This window comes from Thermomyces dupontii (genome assembly GCF_041956625.1).
Source record: "Thermomyces dupontii strain NRRL 2155 unplaced genomic scaffold VTN31scaffold_10, whole genome shotgun sequence".
Lineage (NCBI taxonomy): Eukaryota > Fungi > Ascomycota > Eurotiomycetes > Eurotiales > Trichocomaceae > Thermomyces > Thermomyces dupontii.
This window is the reverse complement of record NW_027192316.1, coordinates 638538-662149: the sequence shown is the minus strand read 5'-3', so window position 1 is coordinate 662149 and position 23612 is coordinate 638538. Positions and strand designations below refer to the sequence as shown.

At 54.2% G+C, this 23612-nt stretch overlaps 12 protein-coding genes across 12 annotated transcripts; 6 read left to right on the top strand and 6 right to left on the bottom strand.

Moving 5' to 3' along the window:
* Positions 1 to 218: 218 nt before the first annotated feature.
* VTN31DRAFT_2049 (uncharacterized protein) lies at positions 219 to 1258 on the top strand (the record flags this gene model as incomplete). The annotated part of the gene is made up of 2 exons (XM_069402174.1): positions 219 to 1045; positions 1099 to 1258. 2 exons carry the CDS (start codon positions 219 to 221, stop codon positions 1256 to 1258), a joined length of 987 nt encoding a protein of 328 aa, XP_069257678.1.
* Positions 1259 to 1616: 358 nt separating this feature from the next.
* VTN31DRAFT_2048 (uncharacterized protein) lies at positions 1617 to 2708 on the bottom strand (the record flags this gene model as incomplete). The annotated part of the gene is made up of 2 exons (XM_069402173.1): positions 1617 to 2524; positions 2612 to 2708. 2 exons carry the CDS (start codon positions 2706 to 2708, stop codon positions 1617 to 1619), a joined length of 1005 nt encoding a protein of 334 aa, XP_069257677.1.
* Positions 2709 to 2943: 235 nt separating this feature from the next.
* VTN31DRAFT_2047 (uncharacterized protein) lies at positions 2944 to 3441 on the top strand (the record flags this gene model as incomplete). The annotated part of the gene is made up of 1 exon (XM_069402172.1): positions 2944 to 3441. The coding sequence occupies one exon, from the start codon at positions 2944 to 2946 to the stop codon at positions 3439 to 3441; it is 498 nt and encodes a 165-aa protein (XP_069257676.1).
* A 405-nt stretch (positions 3442 to 3846) lies between these two features.
* Positions 3847 to 5181, bottom strand: VTN31DRAFT_2046 (uncharacterized protein; the record flags this gene model as incomplete). Its single annotated transcript, XM_069402171.1, has 4 exons — positions 3847 to 4136; positions 4185 to 4516; positions 4572 to 4962; positions 5031 to 5181. The coding sequence occupies 4 exons, from the start codon at positions 5179 to 5181 to the stop codon at positions 3847 to 3849; spliced, it is 1164 nt and encodes a 387-aa protein (XP_069257675.1).
* Positions 5182 to 5631: 450 nt separating this feature from the next.
* On the top strand, positions 5632 to 7267 carry VTN31DRAFT_2045 (uncharacterized protein; the record flags this gene model as incomplete). Its single annotated transcript, XM_069402170.1, has 2 exons — positions 5632 to 5885; positions 5944 to 7267. The coding sequence occupies 2 exons, from the start codon at positions 5632 to 5634 to the stop codon at positions 7265 to 7267; spliced, it is 1578 nt and encodes a 525-aa protein (XP_069257674.1).
* Positions 7268 to 8534: 1267 nt separating this feature from the next.
* VTN31DRAFT_2044 (uncharacterized protein) lies at positions 8535 to 9953 on the top strand (the record flags this gene model as incomplete). The annotated part of the gene is made up of 1 exon (XM_069402169.1): positions 8535 to 9953. One exon carries the CDS (start codon positions 8535 to 8537, stop codon positions 9951 to 9953), a length of 1419 nt encoding a protein of 472 aa, XP_069257673.1.
* Positions 9954 to 11794: 1841 nt separating this feature from the next.
* Positions 11795 to 13285, bottom strand: VTN31DRAFT_2043 (uncharacterized protein; the record flags this gene model as incomplete). The annotated part of the gene is made up of 3 exons (XM_069402168.1): positions 11795 to 12729; positions 12780 to 12992; positions 13042 to 13285. The coding sequence occupies 3 exons, from the start codon at positions 13283 to 13285 to the stop codon at positions 11795 to 11797; spliced, it is 1392 nt and encodes a 463-aa protein (XP_069257672.1).
* A 346-nt stretch (positions 13286 to 13631) lies between these two features.
* VTN31DRAFT_2042 (uncharacterized protein) lies at positions 13632 to 15923 on the top strand (the record flags this gene model as incomplete). Its single annotated transcript, XM_069402167.1, has 2 exons — positions 13632 to 13659; positions 13705 to 15923. The coding sequence occupies 2 exons, from the start codon at positions 13632 to 13634 to the stop codon at positions 15921 to 15923; spliced, it is 2247 nt and encodes a 748-aa protein (XP_069257671.1).
* A 345-nt stretch (positions 15924 to 16268) lies between these two features.
* VTN31DRAFT_2041 (uncharacterized protein) lies at positions 16269 to 17139 on the top strand (the record flags this gene model as incomplete). The annotated part of the gene is made up of 3 exons (XM_069402166.1): positions 16269 to 16367; positions 16435 to 16538; positions 16647 to 17139. 3 exons carry the CDS (start codon positions 16269 to 16271, stop codon positions 17137 to 17139), a joined length of 696 nt encoding a protein of 231 aa, XP_069257670.1.
* A 203-nt stretch (positions 17140 to 17342) lies between these two features.
* VTN31DRAFT_2040 (uncharacterized protein) lies at positions 17343 to 19553 on the bottom strand (the record flags this gene model as incomplete). Its single annotated transcript, XM_069402165.1, has 1 exon — positions 17343 to 19553. One exon carries the CDS (start codon positions 19551 to 19553, stop codon positions 17343 to 17345), a length of 2211 nt encoding a protein of 736 aa, XP_069257669.1.
* A 791-nt stretch (positions 19554 to 20344) lies between these two features.
* Positions 20345 to 21969, bottom strand: VTN31DRAFT_2039 (uncharacterized protein; the record flags this gene model as incomplete). The annotated part of the gene is made up of 5 exons (XM_069402163.1): positions 20345 to 21232; positions 21290 to 21574; positions 21627 to 21726; positions 21780 to 21910; positions 21961 to 21969. 5 exons carry the CDS (start codon positions 21967 to 21969, stop codon positions 20345 to 20347), a joined length of 1413 nt encoding a protein of 470 aa, XP_069257668.1.
* A 942-nt stretch (positions 21970 to 22911) lies between these two features.
* On the bottom strand, positions 22912 to 23553 carry VTN31DRAFT_2038 (uncharacterized protein; the record flags this gene model as incomplete). Its single annotated transcript, XM_069402162.1, has 3 exons — positions 22912 to 23111; positions 23174 to 23419; positions 23496 to 23553. The coding sequence occupies 3 exons, from the start codon at positions 23551 to 23553 to the stop codon at positions 22912 to 22914; spliced, it is 504 nt and encodes a 167-aa protein (XP_069257667.1).
* Positions 23554 to 23612: the final 59 nt, after the last annotated feature.

The following is a 23612-nucleotide window of genomic DNA, read 5'->3' as shown; positions in this document are numbered from 1 at the left end:
ACATTCTGGCTGCCATCGAGTCCCTCGACAACGGCAAGCCCCTGTCCCAGGCGAAAGGTGACGTGATCAACTCCGCCGGTTGCCTGCGCTACTACGGCGGCTGGGCCGACAAGCTCGTGGGTCAGACCATCGACACCGAGCCCGGCTGGCTGACCTACACGCGTCATGAACCCGTCGGCGTCTGCGGTCAAATCATTCCCTGGAACTTCCCGCTGCTCATGTGGGCCTGGAAGATTGGTCCTGCCATTGCCGCCGGCAACACGGTCGTACTGAAGACCGCCGAACAGACACCGCTGTCGGGCCTGTATGCCGCCAAGCTGGTCAAAGAGGCCGGCTTTCCGCCCGGTGTGATCAACATCCTCTCCGGTTTCGGTAAGGTTGCCGGTGCTGCCATCTCCCATCACATGGACATCGACAAGGTCGCCTTTACCGGGTCGACGCTGGTGGGCCGGACCATCCTGCAGGCGGCGGCCAAGAGCAACCTGAAGAAGGTCACTTTGGAGCTGGGTGGCAAGTCGCCCAACATTGTCTTCCCCGATGCCAACATTGACAATGCCATCTCCTGGGTCAACTTCGGTATCTACTTCAACCATGGGCAGTGCTGCTGCGCCGGCTCGCGCATTCTGGTCCACGAGTCGATCTACGACAAGTTCCTGGAGCGCTTCAAGGAGCGCACGCTGGCCAACAAGGTCGGCAACCCCTTCGAGCCCGACACCTTCCAGGGCCCGCAGGTGTCGCAGGTGCAGTTCGACCGGATCATGGGCTACATTGAGGACGGGAAGAAGTCCGGCGCCAAGGTGGTGACTGGCGGTGCCCGCCATGGCGACAAGGGCTACTTCATCCAGCCGACCATCTTCACCGATGTCAACGAGAACATGAAGATCGTCCAGGAGGAGATCTTCGGGCCCGTTTGCACGGTCCAGAAGTTCAAGGATGAGGAGGAGGCCATCCGCATTGCGAACAAGACCGTTTACGGTCTGGCCGCTGCGGTGCACACGGAGAACATCAACACTGCCATTCGCGTGTCGAATGCCCTGCGGGCGGGGTAAGTAGCCATGCGCCGTCTATTGAGATTGTGCTTTGCTGACATGGTTGCAGTACCGTTTGGGTCAACAACTACAACATGATCCACTACCAGTCGCCCTTCGGTGGCTACAAGGAGTCTGGCATTGGCCGTGAACTGGGCTCGTATGCGCTGGAGAACTACACCGAGGTCAAGACGGTTCGCATCTACCTGGGCGAAGCGTTGTTTGGCTGAATGATGTCTGTATTTATGACTTGTGTGTAGGAAAAGCATGACAATTCAATCATGTCTTCATGTTGATGAATTGGAGCATTAACTGGAGCCACATTGTACATTGCGTAGTGACGTACGAACGGAGTTGTGAAGTAAGGCGGGGATTTGGTTCGGGATAAATTGATCCGTCGGGATATTAAACAGCCGAAACAACATGAATTTATGTTTCCAGTACGGATTATTAGTTACTCCAGGTGTACATGCAAAGGGAATAATTCGGCGTTATTACGTTTATCCTCTACGTTTATGCAAGTACCTTATGTACATAGTCCATGCAAGCCAAGTCCCATTACGCCTAATGTAATCGAATGCTAAAAGATCAAGCTACAAGCTCCGCCAATTTTCCCAAAGCTCGCGCGTAGATGGCCGAAAGATGAGCAATCTCGGAGAAAATCCCGCGCCGTTCATCAACGCGCAACTTTGCGGGGCACACCTCCACCCAGCTCTGCATCCCACTGAGCAACCGCACGACAGCCGAGAACGGCACGCCCATCTCGACGGCACAGACACAGATCATCCGGATCCAGAAGCCATCGAACGATGCGGCGCTCGGCGGGAAGACGGCGTCACAAACGGTGCGCAGTTCGTGGACATCCTGCGAGGGGCCAGGCGATCGTCGTCGACGTGGTAGTGGTTGTTCTCCACGCATGTCCAGCTCCCAGCGCAGGAGATACACGGCCGAGTCGTAGAGCCGCCCAGGATCAAGTCGCTGGGCTTGCGCAGCGAACTCGAGCACGGCGGCGAGCACCTCGACGTCCTCTATGCAGCAGAGTTCCAGGACGCACCAGGGCCGTTGCAACGTCGCGAGTAAGGTCTGGATGACATCGCCCTGGCCGACGATGCAGTGGGAAGGGCTGCGCGCGGCGTTGAGTAGAAACCATGGTCGGCGAGAGAGGGTCGAGCCGTCTGTACACTGTGCAAATTGGCTTCCTCCTCCTCCTTCTCGGGGGAGGGAAATCAGGTTTGCGCCTCCGCTGTTGTCGCTGGTGGTGATAGTAGGAGTAGTAGTAGTAGTAATCTCCTGCCAGGCAGTGTATACGGGGAGCACTGCAGTGACTGCCCGTGCTGTATCGTGTAATCGATGACCATTATCTTCGTCTCTTGTCTGCAATGATGAGGGCTTCGCGGCGGTGGAATAAATGGCAAACATGCCGTTGGCGAGGGATACCCCGCCGCCATGATCGCTGCGGGAGCAGGCGGTTAGCAGCGACTCGGACTCATTTCCACCTTTTCGTTTTTTAAAATTTTCATTCCTGATATTAATCCTCTATCGTAACCGCAAGAAGGTGGGGAGGGGATGGGAATTGATCTTACTTGGTCCATGTCCATGGCAATCACGACGTCCAAGCTGTTGCTGTTGTTCCTCAGCCCGGATCTTGCCGTCGGTCGAACTGTTAGACTCCAGGGACATTCGAGATTTCGACTGGTGTCAGAGGAAGCGTGTACGCAACGCTTCCTGCGTCGATTCTATTCGGGAGGGCATTCTGGCAGAGAGCTGATGGTTCTTCCCTCATGTTGTTGCCGATGAAGCCCGTGGTCAAGGTCAGGCTGATTTGGTGGCAGAATGCGGGTCACATGACGAGCTTTCGGTATTAAAAGCGCAGCAGTTCATACTAGTAGTTTCATTGCTGAGATGAAAACCAGCTATGTTACCGATACACCGTTCAGCCCTCCAACAAAGCGACACCCCCGCCACCCTGGCGTACGCCAGGAGAAAGGCCAACGAACAATTTAAACACGCCTTCCGAGAATACTGGTCCAGCCAGATGCCAAGGAGCTACAGAGAGCTGGAAATGCCACTGGAGAAAGGCCCTACCGAGTGGAAACTCCCACGATACACACTCGGCAAACTCTACGCCTGCCGCACGGAACACGGCGACTTCGAAGACTACCACATCCGCTTCGGACACGAGGACGCCGAGTGCCTCTGCAAGTGTGGCAGATCAAAGTCCCCGACACACTTCTACTTCTGCAGAAGGGCCAGAGGGACACCAGCAGTGAAGCCGCAGTGCAACCTAAGAGACATGCTCGCAACGGCGGGCGGCGCCCAGGAATTTCACAGGTGGATCACAGCCACCCAGTTCTACAACGAGATCTGCCCAATGGGCAGAAGAAAAGAACAACGAGATACCATCATGATGTAGGGCTCTGTCGGACCCTCGACATCCCAACGATGCCATGTACATAAAATGTACCGTAGAAGCGGCCGCTACACTCGGCCCGCCCTATAGCCAAGCCTGGCTCTGATCACGTGCCTCCCTGGGCGCGGATCCACAGGGCGTTAAACAAATACAAAAAAAAAAAAAAAAAAAAAAAGTTTAAAACAATGCTTGTAGTAATACTCGAATAATCAGTTGCCAGAGTATTTCCAGTGTCTAATCATAACTGCTCATACAAAACGTCTGACACGTCACGTCACGTCATGTCATGGCCGATATCCTATCATACATCTAGCGATGACAGAAAATCGAATCGAAACGAACCCCCCCAAATCCAAACGCCAATGCACCATGCAAACTAGGCAGACATCACAAAACATCAAGTCGTCATCACAGGAAATACTCGCTTCGTCCCGGTCGCGACACTGGCTCGTGGCGCAGGTCGTCCGACACCGCGCTGAATAGTTTGAATGTCGGCTTGAGATCCTCGCGGATCTCGCAAACGGACGCCAGGTTTCCGCAGCGATAGCAGTAGTTTGGCGCGCTCCAGACGGTTACCACGTTCTGCTTCGCAAAGTGGTATTTGTACCCTTCGTTCACCAACTGGTGGGCCCGCGCGATGAGCGTCAGGTCATTGACATGGCAGAACTCGTCCGCCACTTTGTCTCCAAAAAGCCAGCCTTGGACAGTCAGCAACGAACTGACATGGGATTGAGATCCAAACATACCAGCTCCACGTGGGCTCACACCCCACGTCTCGATATCTTCCGGATCCGACCAAACCAGGTCGCAAAAAGCACCAACGTGCGGGATTTCCTGCGCCCGCGCAACGACGCGCACTTGGTCTAGAGTCCGAATCTCAGGGCTCAACCCCCCGTGCACGCAGAGAATGGTCCCGTCGATGATGGCACCCAGGGTCATAAAGTCAAAGACTTGACAGCATGCTTTCCACACGGATGCGTTGCCGTATTTTTGCAGGCACTCCTCGTAGAAACCGTAGATCTGCGTTATTTGCCGAGACTCGTGGTTCCCGCGAACCAGAGTGATCCGATCCGGGTATCTAGATTATTGCGATCAGCTTGGGGGCTTAATTGAGGAAATCAAGGCAGACGGACTTCGCCTTCAAACACAGCAACAGCGTCAATGTCTCCAGACTAAAATATCCCCGGTCGACATAATCCCCCAGGAATACGAAGTTGCCGGTCGGACCAGTGCTCACAGACACCCCACTGCCGGACCGTGATCGTCCACTCGCGCTGTCCTCCTCGTCGTCCCCTCGAGGTTCGTCTGATGACCTGATCCTCTTCCGCAACTTTGGATCCGTAATCGTCGACGGAGGCTCAATATCATCGGACGTGATGACGGAGGTGGCCGTAACGGGGGGTTCAACATTGGGCTCGTTGGGCATCCCCCCAGCGACGCGGAACAATTCGAGAAGGTCGTAAAACTGTCCGTGGATATCGCCGCATATTGTCACCGGCGTGGAGACGGGCTGGATATTTGATTCTAGAATCCATGATGAGCGAGCGCGAAAACCTTTTTGCGGCGCACTTCCAACCAAGGGCGTTCCTCACCTTCCATCATGTATTCCTTGACGATTTCGCATAGCTGTTTCATGTGATGCTCCGACAGGTACTTGCAGTCCTTCGCTGCCTCCAGCCATTCATCCACTCCGGCATTGCGTTTGAGTTTGGCTGGGCCCGGTTGGGGCACCTTTCGCTCCATGATAAGGGGTGTGATGCAACTCTAGGGGTGACTCTCGAGCAATGCTGCGACAAGACAGGAAGACCAAATGCAGGTTCTTTCGCAGAGAAATAAAAAAATTCGTGCCGGAGACGACAGATTGAACGGCTGGAGGAGGTTTCGGAGTGATTTGAGGCGATGCGCAGAGGCACCCTGGGACTGACAGCCGCCGGAACTGGTCTTGGGTGACCCGCGGTGGCCGCGGATAAAACCGAGCAATTCTGACCGCCTTCGATCAGTCAGAAATACTCTTTACTGGTAACGCAGAGAAAGAGAGGGAGAGAGAGTGTCATGCCTTGTCCGCGTCGTTATTCACATTTCTCTACGTAGACATGTCCCGACGCATGCTCTCCTTCAGTCATAGGTCTACATCCCCGCCTTTTTGAAGCGCCCCATCACACATCGTCTGGACAGCCATCCCACCATCCCGCTATGGCTCAAGCTCAAACCCCCGCGAAACCCGCCGCCGGCGTGATTCCGATTCCCGCCTCGGCGACACAGAAATCGTCTACGACACAGGCTAAGGGCGGATCAAAGCCGCCGGCCCCGCGCCTGAAGCTGGTGGTGAGAAGACTCCCGCCAGGGTTGACACAGCGCGAGTTCGAAACGCGTTTGGGGGAAGATTGGCTGCCGGGTCGAGGGAGAGTTGATTGGTATCAGTACAAGCCAGGAAAAGTTTCAAAAGGGTATATATGCCGTTTTCTAATACACATTTCGCAACATGGGAAGTTAACGTCCAAGCAGTCCTGCGAAGCCCGCTCGACCGTCTCGAGCTTACCTCCACGTGGTTTCGGGAGACTTGATCTCCTCCCTCGCCGAGAAAGTCAAAGCCACGACATTTCGCGATGCGCTGAACTCGTGGAATGATCCCGTCCTCCTCGGCCCTCCGACCGTTGAGTTCGCTCCCTACGCTAAGGTTCCCAGCAACCGATCTCGCAAAGATGGGCGGCAAGGCACAATCGACCAAGACCAGGAATTCATTGCGTTCCTCGAAAGTCTAACTCAACCCGTCCCGAAGCCAGCGCCCATAGAAGACTTGGAGGAGCAGCCTCAGGAAGAAGTGACAATCACACCCCTGGTGCAATACCTCAAGGATAAGAAGGCCAACAAGGTCAAGGAGACCCCATCGCGGCCATCCAAGCACGCCAAGGGCGACAAGGGCGCAAAGGCCGAGACAAAAGAGGATAAAAGCCAGGCAAAGAAACTCCTCAAACGGGCAGACAAGGATAAGGACCGTCCAGCAGAGAAGAAGGCCAGCAAGGCGAAAAAAGCTACAAAGGAAGCCGTCAAGATTGCAACCAAGCAGGCTGCAGGCAAACAGGCAAAGGCAGCTGCAAAGGAAGCCGGCAGCCAACCACCAGACACACAAGCGGAGGGCCAACGAGATCGAGGCAAGGCGCCACCCCAGGATTCTGGCGGCCGCCGTCGTGGTGGAAAATCAGCGACCACTGCCGATTCTGCTGCCAAGGACGAGCAATCACTCGAAGAAGTTTCTTCTACTGGGAGTCCCGCGCCTTCAAAGCAGGCCAGTACGGGGAAAGGACATCAAGAATCGCAGAAGCATAAGTCTACCGCAGCACAAATAGAGAGCGCCATCACCGACATCCCTCCCGCGCCAGCAGCAAAGCCACCCAAGCAATCGCAAGCCAAAGCCGGTCCAGTCAACCCCAGCGCTACGCAGGCGTTCCTCAAACATGCAAACCCATCGCAGGGCGTCACGGAAGCACTTATCCAGTCTACGTTCAGCGCATTCGGCGATGTGGTGAACGTCGAGATTGACCGAAGAAAGGGGTTTGGGTACGTGGACTTTGCCACGCCTGAGGGTCTGCAAAGAGCCATCGCCGCCAGCCCTGTGACGGTCGCGCAGAGCCAGGTTGTGGTTCTTGAGCGAAGAAATCCGCCGTCCTCGCAGGGCAAAGGGAAGGCCACCGCAGATTCCTCTCAACAAGGGTCGTCGTCTCCGACTCCATCATCTGGCCGGTCGGGCAAGTCTGGAGGACGGTCTCGTGGTCGAGGCAGAGGACGCGGGCCCAAGGGAGACGACAAAGGTGACAGAGGCAAGCAGTAGTCAGTTTCACAGGCACAATGACCATGTTAATGATGACCATGTAATCTTCGCGGCACTACCTATTAAGTAGACTCCAAAATCACATCTGCTACGAGAGAAAAGAAAATCTCCAGAACGAATCAATGTTCAGCTAGACTACAAAGCTACCTACACAAAGTGTTAAAAAAAAGGCCTTTCAGACCTCCTCGACACCCACCAAGTCCAGCCGACCGAAGCCTGACACCGGAGCAAGGTAAAGATCATCACCACTCCCTAGACCATCTACGCAGGACCCCAGAGAAGGGACACCACGAGAAGTCTGCGCGGGAGTACGATCAAGTCCTTCCGGACCGATCCTGCCATTCACTTTAGGGCATCGAGGACATCACCGGTCATCAGCAAGGGTGAGCTTTGTGGCTGAATTTCGGAATTCAGTGATGGGACGTCTCCTAATGAAGTGATTCTTAGAAGTATCGTCGCCTGAGTTGAGAAAGAAAGGGGCCTGGGGGAAGGGCGGTATTTATGCCTCTGGGTGGAGCCAGGGACGGCCGCTAGCGAGAGGAAAAATTTTTCACGGCGTTTGTCTTGTTTGCTTTGTTTGTTCTGTTTGGGCGAAGCTGGACTGCTGGAGCCAGTGCTGGAAGAGACTTTCGACCAATGGGAGTGTCGGATCAGGATCCTCTGGGCTCTTCCGGCCCGGTGCTCCGGCCTGATCTGCCAATCAGCAGCGGGAATCAAGAGGTCGGTCAGAATTTTCACTGCAGAGTTTGATGTGGCTTGCGCTGGAGGATTCCAGCCTCCAAGAAGAAATCAACATGTCATTTCTCCATCGCAGTTTTCTCGTCGGGCCTTAGTTACATATCTCGGCTTACAGAAAGAAATACAGACACAGTCAATCTTCAACCTGCGTTATCGAGTACTGTATGTACAGTGAACTGAACAACAGTAGGGTACTCCGTACGAATCCATTTGCCTTGAATCACCGAAAGCGAGATGCACGAGTTATTGAATGATGGAAGCCCAAGGTTGGATGCTGGATTCGCACTCCGCTGTCATGCAGCTTTATGCCATGCAGCTAGAGTTAAATTAGCGTGATTGGCGATCTGCTTTCCAACTGTCAAGTGTCAACGTGACAACGTCACGTTTCGAATCGGATAAACACTCACCTTCGTAGAAACAGAAGTTTGGCAGCTGAATTCGACATACTTGAACCGACCAACCTCAATATCGGGTAACAGGACTATGACTACGAGAGCAGACGCAATTCGTCAGCCATGTTTTAGTCGAGATGTCTCTCGCGACCCTGGCCGCCCTACTCCTCAACGCGGTTGCAGTGCAAGCCAAGCTTCCCCTGGCTCCAAGTGACCTCAAAGCACGACTCCAGGAGGACAATGACATTACCTTCGATCCGCTGGGCGTGGCCGCGGTCCTGCACAATCCCCGCGCGCAGGCCAGCGCTGCCAGGCTCTACACCCAGCATGACCGCGATTTGTTCATCTGGCCGCACACGATGATGATCGGGGCCACACTGGTGCCGCTGCAGGTGTTGGTCGAGCATATGACGGCAACATTCTCATCCATCCACCCTGCCATCACTCTGTGTACCAAGGGCACGGTCAACCTCAATGTGGTGTCGAACATGGTGTTCAAGGAATTGCCTCTGGATTTTAGCAACTCGTGGCTCGAAGATATCATTGCGTTCAAGTCATCTAGCAACCCGAACAACGACTTCATGCTGGTCCATATCCCGCATGGCACACCGCAGATGGGGCCGGTTTCCTGGAAGGTGTCTATCGGCCGAATCTCCTTGCACTTGATTTCGGTCATCACGGGTGCCATGCTGGCAGCTTGCATTGTGCTTAGCATTCTGACCAGCGACATCTGGTCCGTAACTCTTTTCTTCTTCTACGGCACGCATTGGTTGGCCGGCGTGACCATTTCCATGACAACCATTGTCGCCGTGCATCAACCCGAGAGGCCTATTCCGGTTGATAGTACGACTCGCTATGCCATTTATCAACGACCCGCAGGCGGGACTGTAGTATTCAAGGGCCGTCAAGATGACATGGAGAAATGGGGCCGGAGGACGTGGGAGTTTGTCCCAACTTTTACCAACAAGTGTCTCCATTGGCTATGGATCACGACCGGAACCCTCGCTGCGCTGGGATCCGTGGCCTGCATGGTCAACATGCGCGGGTACATGCAGCTCGCATTTCTGGGCATCTTGGTCTATTCATCGCTGGCCGAAATCGTCGCCACTCGCATCGCCCGGATGATACGGGAAGAGACGCATTTGCCCGCCCGGAGCTTCCCCGTTCTAGACAATAACACCCGGACGCGAGGCATCATTCGGGCCACCATCGAAGCGCACCGGACGATCCGGTTAACGAACCTCGACTGGGTAGCGCTGAACCGACTCCCAGATTTTCAAATCTTCAAAGACATGCAGGAGATGCTCAAACGCATCAACGAGTTTCAGGAGGACGTCGAAGTTGGCAATGAGCCGCACCCGCGGTCTGAGGTCCTGCAGCATCCGAGGGTGAAAGATGCGATGTCGGATTTCCTCGCCGCTCATGCACATAATTTTCCTGGGAAGCTGGCAGAGCGGATCGTGGATGAGACCCGAGAGGCGCTTCTCGTTTGGAGCCGTTTTCTCGACAGTATTGCCTTGGAGGACAGTGCTGACATGAAGGCGAACTCCGTTTGATGTCTGACATGATGTGATGAACTTTGGGCGGCATAGGTTTTGGCGTTGGCTGGGTTGTCTTTCAGCATGATAGTTTGGATGGTTCTAAATTGGTTTTTGGTGGCTGTTGTCTTTGAGACGGTCCAACGTGCATGATTCCATATCGTTCTTTGGAGGGAGTATGAATTCAAACGCATTTGCATGGCTGTTCTCTATCTGGAGACGACAGACTAAATTTCAAACGCCAAAAACTAAGCAGTAAGGCATTTGCAACTGGCTCCCTGTTGCTAAGCAAACTACCGATTTAAGTCACATCTTGCTGCTCTCCAGCGACTTGCTCATGGCTGTCCACAATCCCGACTGTTGGCGGCATATTCTCTCTGCAAACATTCTACATCGGCATGGAATCCCCATAAATTTCTCGTTCACCATGTTTATGATCTCGCACATCTCGAACCTAACAACGAAATGTCGAATCAATCAACTGCTACATGTTTCGAATGCTATTCACTAGAATAGCCCTTAGTTCATCCGATTTCACTTGACGACGAGTTCAGTCACACCGTTCGGCATACCTAGCACCAGAAAAAGCAGTGTACTTAATCCGCATTGATCCTGCCAGCATTATCATCAACCTCCGAACTCGGACAACGGCCATTCCATACCGGCACCTATATTTACAGTCTTGGGTCGAGCTGCGAACGCGGTTGCCAACCAAGCATTACGCCAATCGGTAACCAATAAGTAGTTACCAACGGACAACGGCTACGACACTTGTCAGCTCTATCAGTCCTGTTCGACGGCCTCGTTCATCTGCGTCGCCTTCTAACTGAGGAAAACGGCATGCTGTATGCAACCATTGCCTTTGGTCCTTCCCGCCAAAAATAATCAGACTGTCCGGACACGCAATCAATGTGGACGACGCTGGCAATTTCTCTTACAAGCCCACTACGAAGACCGTTAGGATTGAGACTTCGCTGCGACGCGTATGTCTGCGCGTGGCGGGCGTCTCCTAACCTTTCGCAACCATATCTCTTACGACAAATAAGCGTCGCACAGATCTCCAATACTATTTTTACGACCTCGACTCGAACTCTGGAGTGGATGTGAACCTCAATAAGAGGGTTCATTCGCGGAGCCCCGGCCCGTGCTCCAGAGCTGTTCAGCATTCAACCGTTCACCACATGGGACTCCACACGGCCAACAATATCAAGATCGTTCATCGATACCCGCTCTCGGCCAGCTTGCCATTCAATCCCTACGGCTGGTGTTGCCAATTGTCGACAGATCAGCAAACTGGTTGAACACTGATCGAGTGCTTCGCAGCGCGGAACTGGGTCAAAGTGCAGCCTCGGGGTAACGGAGGATGTAATACTGTGTCCCAGGCTTTTATCCATGCAACCGTACAGTGTACCGTTCTGCGCTATGTACTTGGATTCTATGACTGGGAATAGCTGGCATATACATCAAATTATATGGTCAGTTTGGTACACTGATTTGTTGGGCGAGTACCACTCTGTCAGTCTGGACTTTTCATAAGCAAAGAATCTGTTGATGCATTGATTTAACTGCGTCTTTTGATAGAAGCGTGTTGGCCTATTGCACTTGTCTTGTGTGTGCTGCCTGGAGCTTTGTACTGGCAACTCTTGTACATAAATAGGCCACCCCTGTGTGATGCAACTACCTGGGTAGGTACCGAGGTAGTTAGGCAGTCTCGAACAAAAGACAGCCGTCGGTTTAGTCAGGTCCTTTGGTCCATTCCCCCAGTACTTCTGCATGCGCCATAACCTGCCAGATTTGCAAGAGAATCGACTCGCTATGCACAATGGCCGTCGGCGTAAAACAAAACAAACCCATGCCGATTAGTACACTGCCTGCAATGAATCATCCAAATCATCTTCCACCGGCAAGGCGCCCTCAGCCTGCAACCTCGCAGCTACCGCATCCACCTGTGCCCATACGCGCAACAGATTACCTCCCACGACCCGAGCAACGTCCTCGTCCGAGATTCCCCGCCGCAAGAGTTCCGCAACAAGGTCCGGATACTTGGACACATCATTTAGCCCCTCCGGCGTTGACGGAATCCCATCAAAGTCACTCCCAAACCCAACATGCTCGTAACCGATCAACTCTCCGACATGCACGATATGATCCACGACTTGCGACAGCGTCGCGTTCGGCGGATAGAAATCCGGCAGTCCATTCTCATTATCCCCAGCCGTGCAGCTGATGAAGCTTGGGGAGAAATTCACCATCACGAGGGAGCCGGTTCGCTTGACCAACTGCAGGATATCATCCGGCGGGTTGCGCGGATGCGGACAAACCGCGTACGAGGAGCTGTGGCTGAAGATGACGGGTGCTTGACTGCCTGGCCAGCCGTCTTTGCCGGCGCCGAGGACGTCGCGCATGGTGTCCTGGCTGACGTGGGAGAGGTCGACCAGCATGCCGAGGCGGTTCATCTCGTAGACCACTTTCTTGCCCTTTTCGCTTACTCCGTGCCACAGTGGCTCGGCCTTTTGGACTCCGTGGAGGGTTTGGACCAGCGCAGCGTCGGCGAAGCTATTGTGGCAGTTGTGTGTTAGGGTCGCGTACCGCACACCCAGTTGATGGAACGCGCGCAGATGGGCAAACGAATTGCCGATCGAGTGCAGGCCTTCGATGCCGTACGGCGAGATGATCTTGCCTTGACGGAAATACTCCATTGCAGTCGAACTGTTGCCGGGTTCGGAAAACACGTCGGGGAATTGTTGCTGGAGTCGAGAGACCAAGTCCACTTGCTCGTAGGTTTGACGGACGCCTGCTCCATCAGCATCACTCGTAAATTGGACGTTGCAGTTTCAAACATACTCGCGGCGTAGGTTTCATCTGAAAAGTCGGACCAGTTGGCAGGACATGGGACATACACGCTCCAAAATGTGCCGCCAATCTTGCCTTTCCTCAACCGTGGCAGGTCAACATGTCCAAACAGTCCGCCGTGGGTGAACTTTTCAACAAAGTCCGAGTTGTAGATGTGGTTCTCATACATGGCGCGAATGAGAATGGGGAGGTCATTGTGGCCATCTGCCATCATTAGCGCCCGACACACAATCAGACGTGGCTAGTGACAAACCAAAAAGTGGCGTCGTGCTTAGAATATTGTCTACCCGTTGCTCGATGGTTGCATTATGCATGGGAGATCCATTCCGCGTTATCAGGAACCAAAGCGCAAATGCGGTCGAGGACAGAACGATGGCATGAACAACTCCGCTCATTAGACGCCGCCACTTGGCATACTGGTGAGTATCCTGACGGGCGTCTATGCCATGATCCCGGACATCCTCCAGAAGCGCCTGCTTCTCCTCTGGGACAACCATGGTGATGGAATCAGTATGGATCGATCATTCCTAACACGGATTAGCTGTTGGTTCGAGCAAAATAGTAATAACAAAAAACAGTTCGTTCCCACAGTTCCCACCTTAATGACTGACCTGAGTTTTTACTACGAGCTCCCAAAAGAGTGCTGCGTAGCATGAATTCACTGCTCATGCCAGAGGTGTAATGTTGCAGGCTGATTGTCGATAAGATAAGGCGTGTGGGGAAAAAATGGCAAATCAGAATTCCAGAAGAGTCAGCCCTAACCCTATTAGGAATGGTCAACGCTAATCAACATCCCACTTCAACGAGCGAAAAAAAGATCGAGATCATCGGCCATGCAACACCATGAGAGGTGAGACCGGAGCAGGAGCAGGTATGCGGCTCCATTTAGAGAAAAAAGGCGTCGCTAACTTTACAGACCTTCTCGCGACCTGGCATGCCCTCCGCATACCGGTCTTGGTGCTGCTTCCTCTGGTTTTTGTAGCTGTCCGTTTTTCCCGCCGCTCGCGATCAAAGATTCCGTCAACTCCCCCGTTTAGTCCTGTAGGAAAAGTCGCAGAGGAAAATGTTCGTCAGGCAGATATCGTGAAACCACCGGAACCTACGAATCCTTCGACAACTGCCGCCAAACGGAAAGCAAATGACGGCCCGAAGCGCGTCGTTGGAAACCGCAAGTTAAAGAACGCGAAACAAAACGTGTCTTCCGATGCCGGTCCTTTGCTCATCAAGCCGGCAATTTTCTACGCCTCTTTGACCGCATCAACCGAAGCCCGTGCGAAATGGCTCTTCGAGGAACTGCAGACGGCCGCCGAGAATCAATCCAAAGAACGCCCGCGCGATCACGGTCTGTTACCTCCTGAGATCCACGATCTATCTGAAATCGAATTCGACGACTACTTTGTTTCCCCGCCTAAGCCTGCCGCTGACCGGACTCGCTACGTGTACTGCCTGCTTATTCCGACGTACAATATCGACACCATTGTCGACACATTTCTCCGCCACCTCGATGAGATTCACCATGACTTTCGCATCAATACGGCCCCGTTGTCGGGACTTGCGGGATATTCAGTGTTTGGCTTTGGGGACCGAGAAGGGTGGCCGACGGAAGAAGAAGGATTCTGCTCGCAGGCAAAGGAGCTGGACCGCTGGATGGCCAAGCTCACTGACAAAAAACGAGCATACCCGCTGGGCATGGGAGATGTCAAGAGCGACGCGCAAGCCGCACTGCAAGAGTGGACAAGAGGGCTGGTGGAGGTTATGACCGAGATCGGCCGGAACGGTGGTCTGGGCGAGGGGGTCCCGGGTAGCGGAGACCCATTGGAGAGCGATGAGGAAGATGAGGCTGGAGAGGATCGTCGATCGCAAGAAGTTGTCGACCTCGAAGACATTCGGCCTGCGAAATCAAACGCGCCTCTGCCAGTTGACTTTACAACATCTGAAAGACCCGCACAGACGGTCAAAGAGATGGTTCCAAAGACGTCGCCTACCTACGCCGCCCTCACCAAGCAGGGATACACGATTGTTGGATCCCACTCAGGCGTAAAGATTTGCCGATGGACGAAATCCGCTCTTCGCGGACGTGGATCCTGCTACAAATACTCATTCTACGGCATCAAGTCGCATCTCTGCATGGAAACCACGCCGTCTCTGTCCTGCAGCAACAAATGCGTGTTTTGTTGGCGGCATGGTACGAATCCCGTCGGGACGACGTGGCGATGGAAAGTCGATCCACCGGAGATGATCTTTGAAGGTGTCAAGGAAGGGCACTACAAGAAAATCAAGATGCTGCGCGGGGTGCCTGGGGTGCGAGCAGAGCGGTTCGCCGAGGCGATGCGGATCCGACACTGCGCGCTGAGCCTTGTCGGAGAGCCCATCTTTTACCCCCACATCAATGAATTCGTCGGGCTGCTGCACCGCGAGCAAATCTCGAGCTTTTTGGTCTGCAACGCGCAACACCCCGACCAGCTGGCAGCCCTCCGCCGCGTCACACAGCTGTACGTGTCGATCGACGCCAGCAACCGAGAAAGCCTACGACGGATCGACCGACCTTTGCACCGGGACTATTGGGAACGCTTCCAGCGCTGCCTCGAGATCCTGCGCGAGAAGCGGCACATGCAGCGTACGGTGTTCCGCCTGACGCTGGTCAAGGGCTTCAACATGGAGGAAGAGATTCAAGGCTACGCAGATCTGGTCGAAAAGGGCCTACCCTGCTTCGTGGAGGTCAAGGGTGTGACATATTGCGGAACAAGCACGAGCGCCGGGGCGGGGCTCAGCATGCAGAACGTACCGTTTTACGAAGAAGTCACCGCCTTTGTGGTCGGCTTGCATCAAGAGCTGCAGCGGCGGGGCCTCGGGTACGGCATCGCGGCGGAGCACGCGCACAGCTGCTGCGTGCTGCTGGCGTCGGAGCGGTTCCGCGTGGAGGGGAAGTGGCACACGCGGATTGACTACGATCGATTTTTTGGGCTGCTGGAGCGGGAGGAGAAAGAAGGGGTTCCATTCCGGCCGGAGGATTACATGAAGGAGACGGAAGAATGGGCACTTTGGGGAAACGGAGGTTTTGATCCGAACGATGAGAGGGTGGATAGGAAAGGGCGGAAGTTGCAGAACGGGTCTCGTGTATCCGCTAGGACTTGATCAAAGATCATCAAGTGTTCAAAATTACGTTGTCCCTTTCTTCAAACGCTGGGGAAGAAACCCGATGAATTTCCAAATATGGCAAGTTTTGACATTTCTTAGGGTTTGGTCCGGATATCATGACCGGACTTGTGATGATCACGGACCACACCTCCAAGGGTGATCTAATCATTATGCACTGGCTGTTGACAACATATATATATATATATATAATCATCATCCAGATAAATCTCTCCGTATCGAATGCCAACCTGATCAATCCTCCGGAGATCTAGACAATTCAAGTTTATGTTTCGATTTTTCCAACGCCAACCTTCATCATCATCATCATCACCATCACCTAACATGCCGACTCAAGAAGCGCAGGCCTTGATCCACGAGATCTCGGCGATGAACATTGACGAGTGTATCAAGACGTCGGGGTTCACGAATGAGGTGGAGGAGGTAAAATAATCCATCCATCCATCCCTTACCCCTATCCAACCGATGATGCTAATGGATAAGTTGATAGTCCATCCGCGGCCACATCCACCAAGAGCTCGTCTCGTGGATGGTCTTCCGAAAGCTCTCCATGAGTGCCACGCGGGCGAACGTGTGTCTACTTGGATTTGCCCAGTACTAGAACTCCCTCCCCCTCCCCTCCCCTTTCTCTCTCTCCCCCAACTTGGAAATTTACTTTTACCTAGAGACGAACCATGCTGATAATACATCTCCCCATCACAGACTGTATGAGCGCTGCGCCTTTGAATGCCTCATGGATGCCCACTGGCTCGAAAAATATCTCGTCCAGCGCGGCGGGCGCAGCAAGCCGACCCCCATCGAAGTACCTCCCTGCGACATTTGCGACACGCCCGTCGAACCCATCAACCCCGTGCGCGAAGCCCTCAACACGGAGAAGCGCCTGCTGGAAGACCTGCAGCGGCTGATGGGCTTAGCGGAGAAAACGGGGAATTTCGCGCTGGCGGCGACGCTGGACCGGCGGTTCCTGTGCAAGATGACGCGGCACGTCAAGGATTGGGGGGATCTGCTGCAGCAGACGGTGCGGGTGTCCAAGGACCCGGGCCATGGGATTTATCATTTGGATCGGGAGTTACGCGAGAAGCAGGGCGTGATCCCTTGGACGCATCTTAATGATCCGGATGAGACGGATAGGTGTATGCATCATGTTGGGAAGGGGGAGCCGGCGCTGGCGCATGCCCAACGGGAGCATCATTGAAGAGTCTTTTTAAAGGAAATAAAGAAAAAAAAGCCTTGATAGTGGAAATGTAGACACAGAATCGTCGAATCAACCGGGTTCTCGTGTGTCATGACTCGGAGCTATACATTCATGACTGTTAGACTGTACATGCAACCGAATAGGTAAACCCTCCCCCAACCTTAACACAACGCCGCCCAAATGAAATATAAATAAAAAGAAAATCAATCCCCAATCCACTTCAGCAACACCCGGATCAAATGCTGTCGATGCACCGGCTTCGCCAGATAGTCGTTCATCCCCTTGGCCAGATACGACTCGCCGTCTCCCCCCAAAGCATTGCCCGTCATCGCGATGATCGGCACGTCCCGCGAGATTTCCCGGATCGCCTCCGTGGCTTCCACGCCGTCCAGCACCGGCATGTTGATGTCCATCAGGATCGCATTGTATGCGAGGGGCTTGCGCTTCACCATCTGCACCGCCTCCGCCCCGTCCCATGCCGTGTCCACTTTCTCAAATCCCATCGTTTGCAACAGTTTCAGCATCACACTTTGGTTGAGAATGTTGTCCTCCGCCAGAAGTAGCTGCTTGCGTGACGCAACCTGCCGGATCGCCTCCAATTGGTCGCTCTCGGACTTGGCCGATGACGGGGCCTTGCTTTCGTCTCGTTGCGGCTTCTCCTCCTGGTCTTCAGCTCGTTCGGCGGCGTTGTCGGGTGGCTCTAGCCGCGAGTCGCCCATCTTGCCCATTCGCACCGTCAACCAGAACACACTGCCGCGGCCCTCCGGGTTCGCGTAGTGCCCGATCGTGCCCTCCATCAGCTCTGCCAGGCTCTTGCAGATGGACAGCCCCAGCCCCGCGCCCTGGTACTGCTTCCGTTTAGGATCGGAAAACCGCGAGAACGGCGTAAAGAGTGAATTCGTTGCATGCTCGGGAACTCCAATCCCGGTGTCGGCCACTTCTGTGGTGATCTCATAGCTCCCGGGATCCTCCTCGCACGGCGCAAAGGACGTCCGCACGGTGATGTGGCCCTCCTCCGTAAACTTGGCCGCATTGCCGATCAGGTTCTGCACAATCTGGCGGTACCGCAGCGGATCGCCGCGCACATGCTTGGGCAGTCCCGGCTGCGTGTGCGTCTCCAGCGTGACGCCGGGCTTGAGTGTGGGCCGCGAGTTTCGCACCACCGCCTCGACCACCTTCGACACGTCCAGCACATCCGGGGTGATGGAGAACGTCCCCGACGCCAGTTTCGAATAATCCAACAAATCATTGATGATCTGCAGCAGCATCCGCCCCGTGTCTTCAATGATGTTCATATACTCGCGCTGCTTGTCGTCGATGTCAGTCCCACTGAGCATCGTGATGGCCAGCAGCATACCATGCATCGGTGTGCGGATCTCGTGGCTCATGTTGGCCAGAAACTCCGACTTGAGTTTCGAGCTCTCCTCATAGGCGGCGATCAGACGCGCCTCTGCGGCCTTGCGCTCCGTCAGGTCGCGAGTGATCTTGACAAAGCCGACATGGCGTCCCTGATCGTACACGGGCGACACCATCACGTTCGCCCAAAACCGGGAGCCGTCGGATCGATATCGCCAGCCTTCGTCCTCAACCTTGCCGTCCCGCAGGCACATTTCCAACTCCCGACGCGGCTTATCCGCCGCGCGGTCTTCTTTACCGTAGAAAATCGAGAAATGCCGACCGAGAACTTGTTCCGTGGTATAGCCCTTGAGGATGGCAGCTCCCGAATTCCACGTGACGACATGGCCTGCGGGATCCAGCATGAAGATAGCGTACTCGGTGACGTTGTTGACCAGAAACCGGTATGTTTCGCTCATGAACAGCTCCTCCTTGCGTTCGCTACTGTCCGGCGGCCGCTCCGTTGACCGTAGCGGCGTCACATCTTCAGAGCTCAGCAGTAAATAACGCAGCGCAGCGCCGTCGCGAACCGGCGTTACCTTGAGCAACCGCACGATCTTGCCGCGCTCCGTGTCGATCTCAATGTTCTCGAGCACTTCCACGTCGCCAGTGGCGATCGCCGTGGTCAGCACGCGGTGCAGCGTCTTCATGTCCGGGGCAGGGATCTTGTGCGCGGGGAAGTCATAGATGCTGCGGCCAAGACAGCCCTCGCGCCGGTAGCCGGATTCTCGCAGATAGCCATCCGACACTTGGATTATGCGCAAGCTAGGGTTCAGCACGATGGTCGGGGTGGGCAATAGGGCGAAGATGATCCCCAAATCATCCGCGCCGGGCGCCAGATGTGGCTGCTCCACGGGCACCGACGAGCACCGGCGCGGTGCAGTCGGCCGTCCCTTTCTAGGCGCGGACGTGCGATCGGCTGCATCGCTGTCCAGCGACAGCGGGGTTAAAATTGCTGACAGCGCGGAGTCGTGGTAGTCAGGAGCGGGGGGATTGCAGCTGGGGCATGGGGAGTCCATGGAGAGGAGAGGCAAATGGACTGCCCGGAGTCGAACCGATATATAAGTAGTATACTTATGTATCAATATCAATCCAATGAACCAGGAATGAGGACCAGGAACTGAACCCGGAGTCGACGATTGATATGATATATGACAGATAAGAAGGAATTGAGGAAGTAAGAGGTGAGACTGCAATTGTTGCAATCTTCTGCAGCCTGGTTGACGCAAACGGCGAAGACTGTCGTTTAAGTACCGAACCTAACCAACCTACTCGGTACTTCGAGATAGGTACTTGGTGTACAAGTTTTGGATTGAGCGATCAATTGTCCCAAGGACCGACTCGAGATTCCCGTGTCTGACAGGCAGATAAACCAGCGGTTGTTGCGAAATCTCTGTCTGGCCAGTCAGTCAATGACATCACTATACGATCGGGGGATTCCACCTTCGCCTAGGAACGAGGAGTAATAGGTAGAGTTGACAAAAATACAATCCCCGAGTCAGTGGCAAACCGCCCCCCGCCAACAGTCGGTCCATGGATGATGTGGTCTGATGTTTCGGGGCAACATCCCCCTCCTCCCAGTGACATCTTGAAATTCTGGGTCCCAACTGCTACGATGAGTCAGCGCTCAATAATGGTCAAGGAACACCTGCACAAACAACAACCAAGTCAATGACAATGCGGTTCCTGGTATCCTATGCTACAAAATTCAACGCAACAAAGCAACAGACCCCAATCAACAAAAAAAAAAAGAAAAAAAAGACAGCTCAATCCATGTTCACCAAAACTATCAACAGCGAAGAAAAGTCATCTACCAAGCCAACAGCGCCGCCGTGACAATCGCGCCCAACAGACCCGCTGACGACACCCGCACCGACACGGCGGCATCCTCCTCATCGTCCGAGCCACTGCTGGAGTCGGTGGTGGGCTCATCATCGCTCGGCGTATTGACGGCATCGTTCTTGAGCACATTGAACTTGATGCCCGTCACCTCGTTGCCCTTCGAGTCGTACACCTTCTGAGAGATCTCCTGCGACGACACGGACACGAGCTTGCCGACGTGCACGCCATCCGTATGGCCCTTCTCAATCAGGTCATCGATACCATCCACGCGCTCCGGGATATCAAACGACACGTGGAAGTCCTTGCTGGAGAACAGGTCGACAGTGCACTTGGGGGCCTTGACGGACGAGGGCTTTACACGAGTCGACATGATCTGCTCCAGGTCCAACTTCGAGTACTGCTCCTTGAGGTTCTCGTAGTCGATCAAGAGCGTCACCGAGTCGGTGTCGTTGATGGCCACCAGACCGTAGTCATTGGCCTCTTGCGTGTACTCATAGATCAACGCGCCCGACAGCACCTCCGTCATGTTCTCTCCGTAGATGGCCTGAACCTCGGAGAAAATCCGCGGCTGGACATGGTTGCAGCCGACCTCCGAGAAGAACACCGGGTACGGATACTCCCGGAAATCATCGGTGAGAACGTCATAGCCGCTCGATTCGTAGGTAGCATCTCCGCACCACGAGTACGAGTTGAGACCGAAGAAGTCCGAGTGGGAAGTGGACGAGTTGCCAAGTTCGCATGCCATGTAGTTGGCCGTGTCCATCAGGATCTCGCGAACGTCGGCAGCAGAGTAGCCAACGGGGATGTAACGCTTGGAGTGCTTCTCAATGTATTCCTTCATGTCGCGCTGGACAGCCTGTTCAGAGATTGTAAGAGACCTTGCATCGTAAAGCATGCGGGGATTTGGTCATACCCGAATGTACGCAGGAACTTCCTTGACACTCTGCTCGTTGATGACCTCATTGCCGGCAAAGAAGGCTGCTGTGTTTGGATAGTTCTTGAAAGCTTCAATGACACCAAAGACTTGCTTCATATACTCCTTGTTGTAGGTGGTCCATGGCTTCGTCCGGTCCAGAGCGCCATTGGTCAGAGGCGAGTTGACGTCCAAGATCATGTAGATGCCGGCAGCATTGAAGATGGATGCGCACTCATCGTGATTGGCGCTGGGGGCCAAGTTGTAGACACGAATGGTGTTGATCTAGTACGTAGGGTCAGTGCCGAGCTGCATCCAGTGTGTCCAAGGAACATACACCCAGGCGCTGCATGATGGCGGCATCGCGCAGGCAGGTCTCCTTGTTGCTGAGGGGATCCTCCTTGCCCTTGAAGCCAGACGAGCCACCTGGCTGGTAGCTATGGAGGTGTCAGCGTGCACGCCCGTCGCGCAGTGGCAGAGCACCACTTACTCGACTCCAATAATCTGAAAGCGCTCATTGGTGACGGTGTCAATGAATTCTCTTCCCTCAATCTTCAGGGGATGGACCGCCAATGCGGTCGAGGCCAGACCGCAGAGAGCGGTCAGCAGACGACCAGGAGACTGCAGCAACGATCAGTCTGGAGCCATACATGACCAAAGACGGGACATACGGAGAGCATAATGTCTGCAATGGAGCGATAAGATCTATGGATTAACTGGCGGTATTCGGTGAGAAACTGAAGATCGCACAGCGACAAGTCAAAAGAGAGACGGAGGTGAGGGTTAAAAAGAGCGACTGGGGTCAAAGACAGGAAGGAGCGACTCTCCACACACGGGGAGAAAAGAGGAAAGAAGCAGAATGGCAAGAGAAAAAAAAAGATCAAAAGGAAGGCGCTGCCGGGCGATGAGACGTTCCTTCCTCATAAAGGGCCCAAAATCCCCCCAAACAAACCGTGGTGGAGATCAGGGGCTGAATGCACCCCTGATCTGGGCTTGGCGGGGTTTAGCATGAGCTAAAAGTTCTGACCGCAACTGCCAAATATGGTATAATGGAAATACGCGTATAACCTCCTAGACAGGCAGGTAAAGGTACCTTGTCTTGCGTACCTAGTAATCGTACGCCAGTTGTCGGCATCGCACGAACGGATTGCAGCTTGTGCGTTGCTCAGGACGAGACTACCAGGGAGAGACAGCCACCAGAAACAGCGTTAGCTTAATACTACATAACAACGTCTTCATGATCCATAGCAGACAAGATACAACCACCTCATATCATCACATCATGCTATATTCAATTGCATGAAATCAATCCCCATATCCGAAATCAAGCTGGCAGGAACAGATGGCATGATGTGTCAGCTCTTTACGATTAAGCTCAATTATCTGGTCTGCACCATACAAGACATTGAGTTTACCTCATGACCTTCTTGCAAAAAGCGAACCCAGCACGATGACCCTAAAAATACAGCGGGAAAAAGAAAAAGAAGTCACCGACACCGAACAGAGGCGCTCCAAACTTGACCGGTCGGGAGCAGCAGAGAATGTATACAACGGAAGCGGAGATGTCACAACGGAAGGGGATGGCACACCGCCGTTCACAATGCGGTCGAGAGTTCGCCGGCTTACTCTACCCCGTGCGTGTCGTTCTCATGGCCCATGAGCGATCCCAGTTTCAATGAGGTGTCAATAGCAACCATCTCGGCCAAGATCTCCAGGATCTCCTTTGGCACCGTCTTGTCGTAAATGTTAATCAGATCCTTCGGTTCAGGGTAGACCTTGAGTGCCTTGTAGAACGCGAGCGCAGCTTCAATGTTTCGAGAGCCTGGACACAATAATGTTAGTGGACGATTCCATATCTTGAGAGTGCGACTCGACAATCCATACCATCGGCAGCCAGGGACTCTCCCTTCGAGACCTGACCCATGAAGTACGCCTCCTTCTCTTCCAGAACAGTCGGGAATCCCTCCGCCTTGGCCTCCGCAACTGCCCTCTTAATCGCCTCGCGTCGCGCAGCGCCCTGCGCTTCGGCCTCTTCCCTCACGGCGCGCGCCAGGCGCCGGTTATCCCGCTTGAGAATTCTTCGGAATTCCGGATCATTTCGTCTCTTGTAATCGAACCAGATGGCATATGCTACAACCAAGATACGCGTCAGTCTGTTGGCCCGAGCACCATTGTCCCACCGAGACGTCATATTGAGGAGCCGTACCCAAGAAGCCAGTGACGAGCGTCCCGGCGGACGCAGCGACCAATGTTGATGTTCTCATCACGACTGAATTCTGACCGTGCGAGTGTGAACCGTCAGATGTAGGGAAAAGGAACCCTG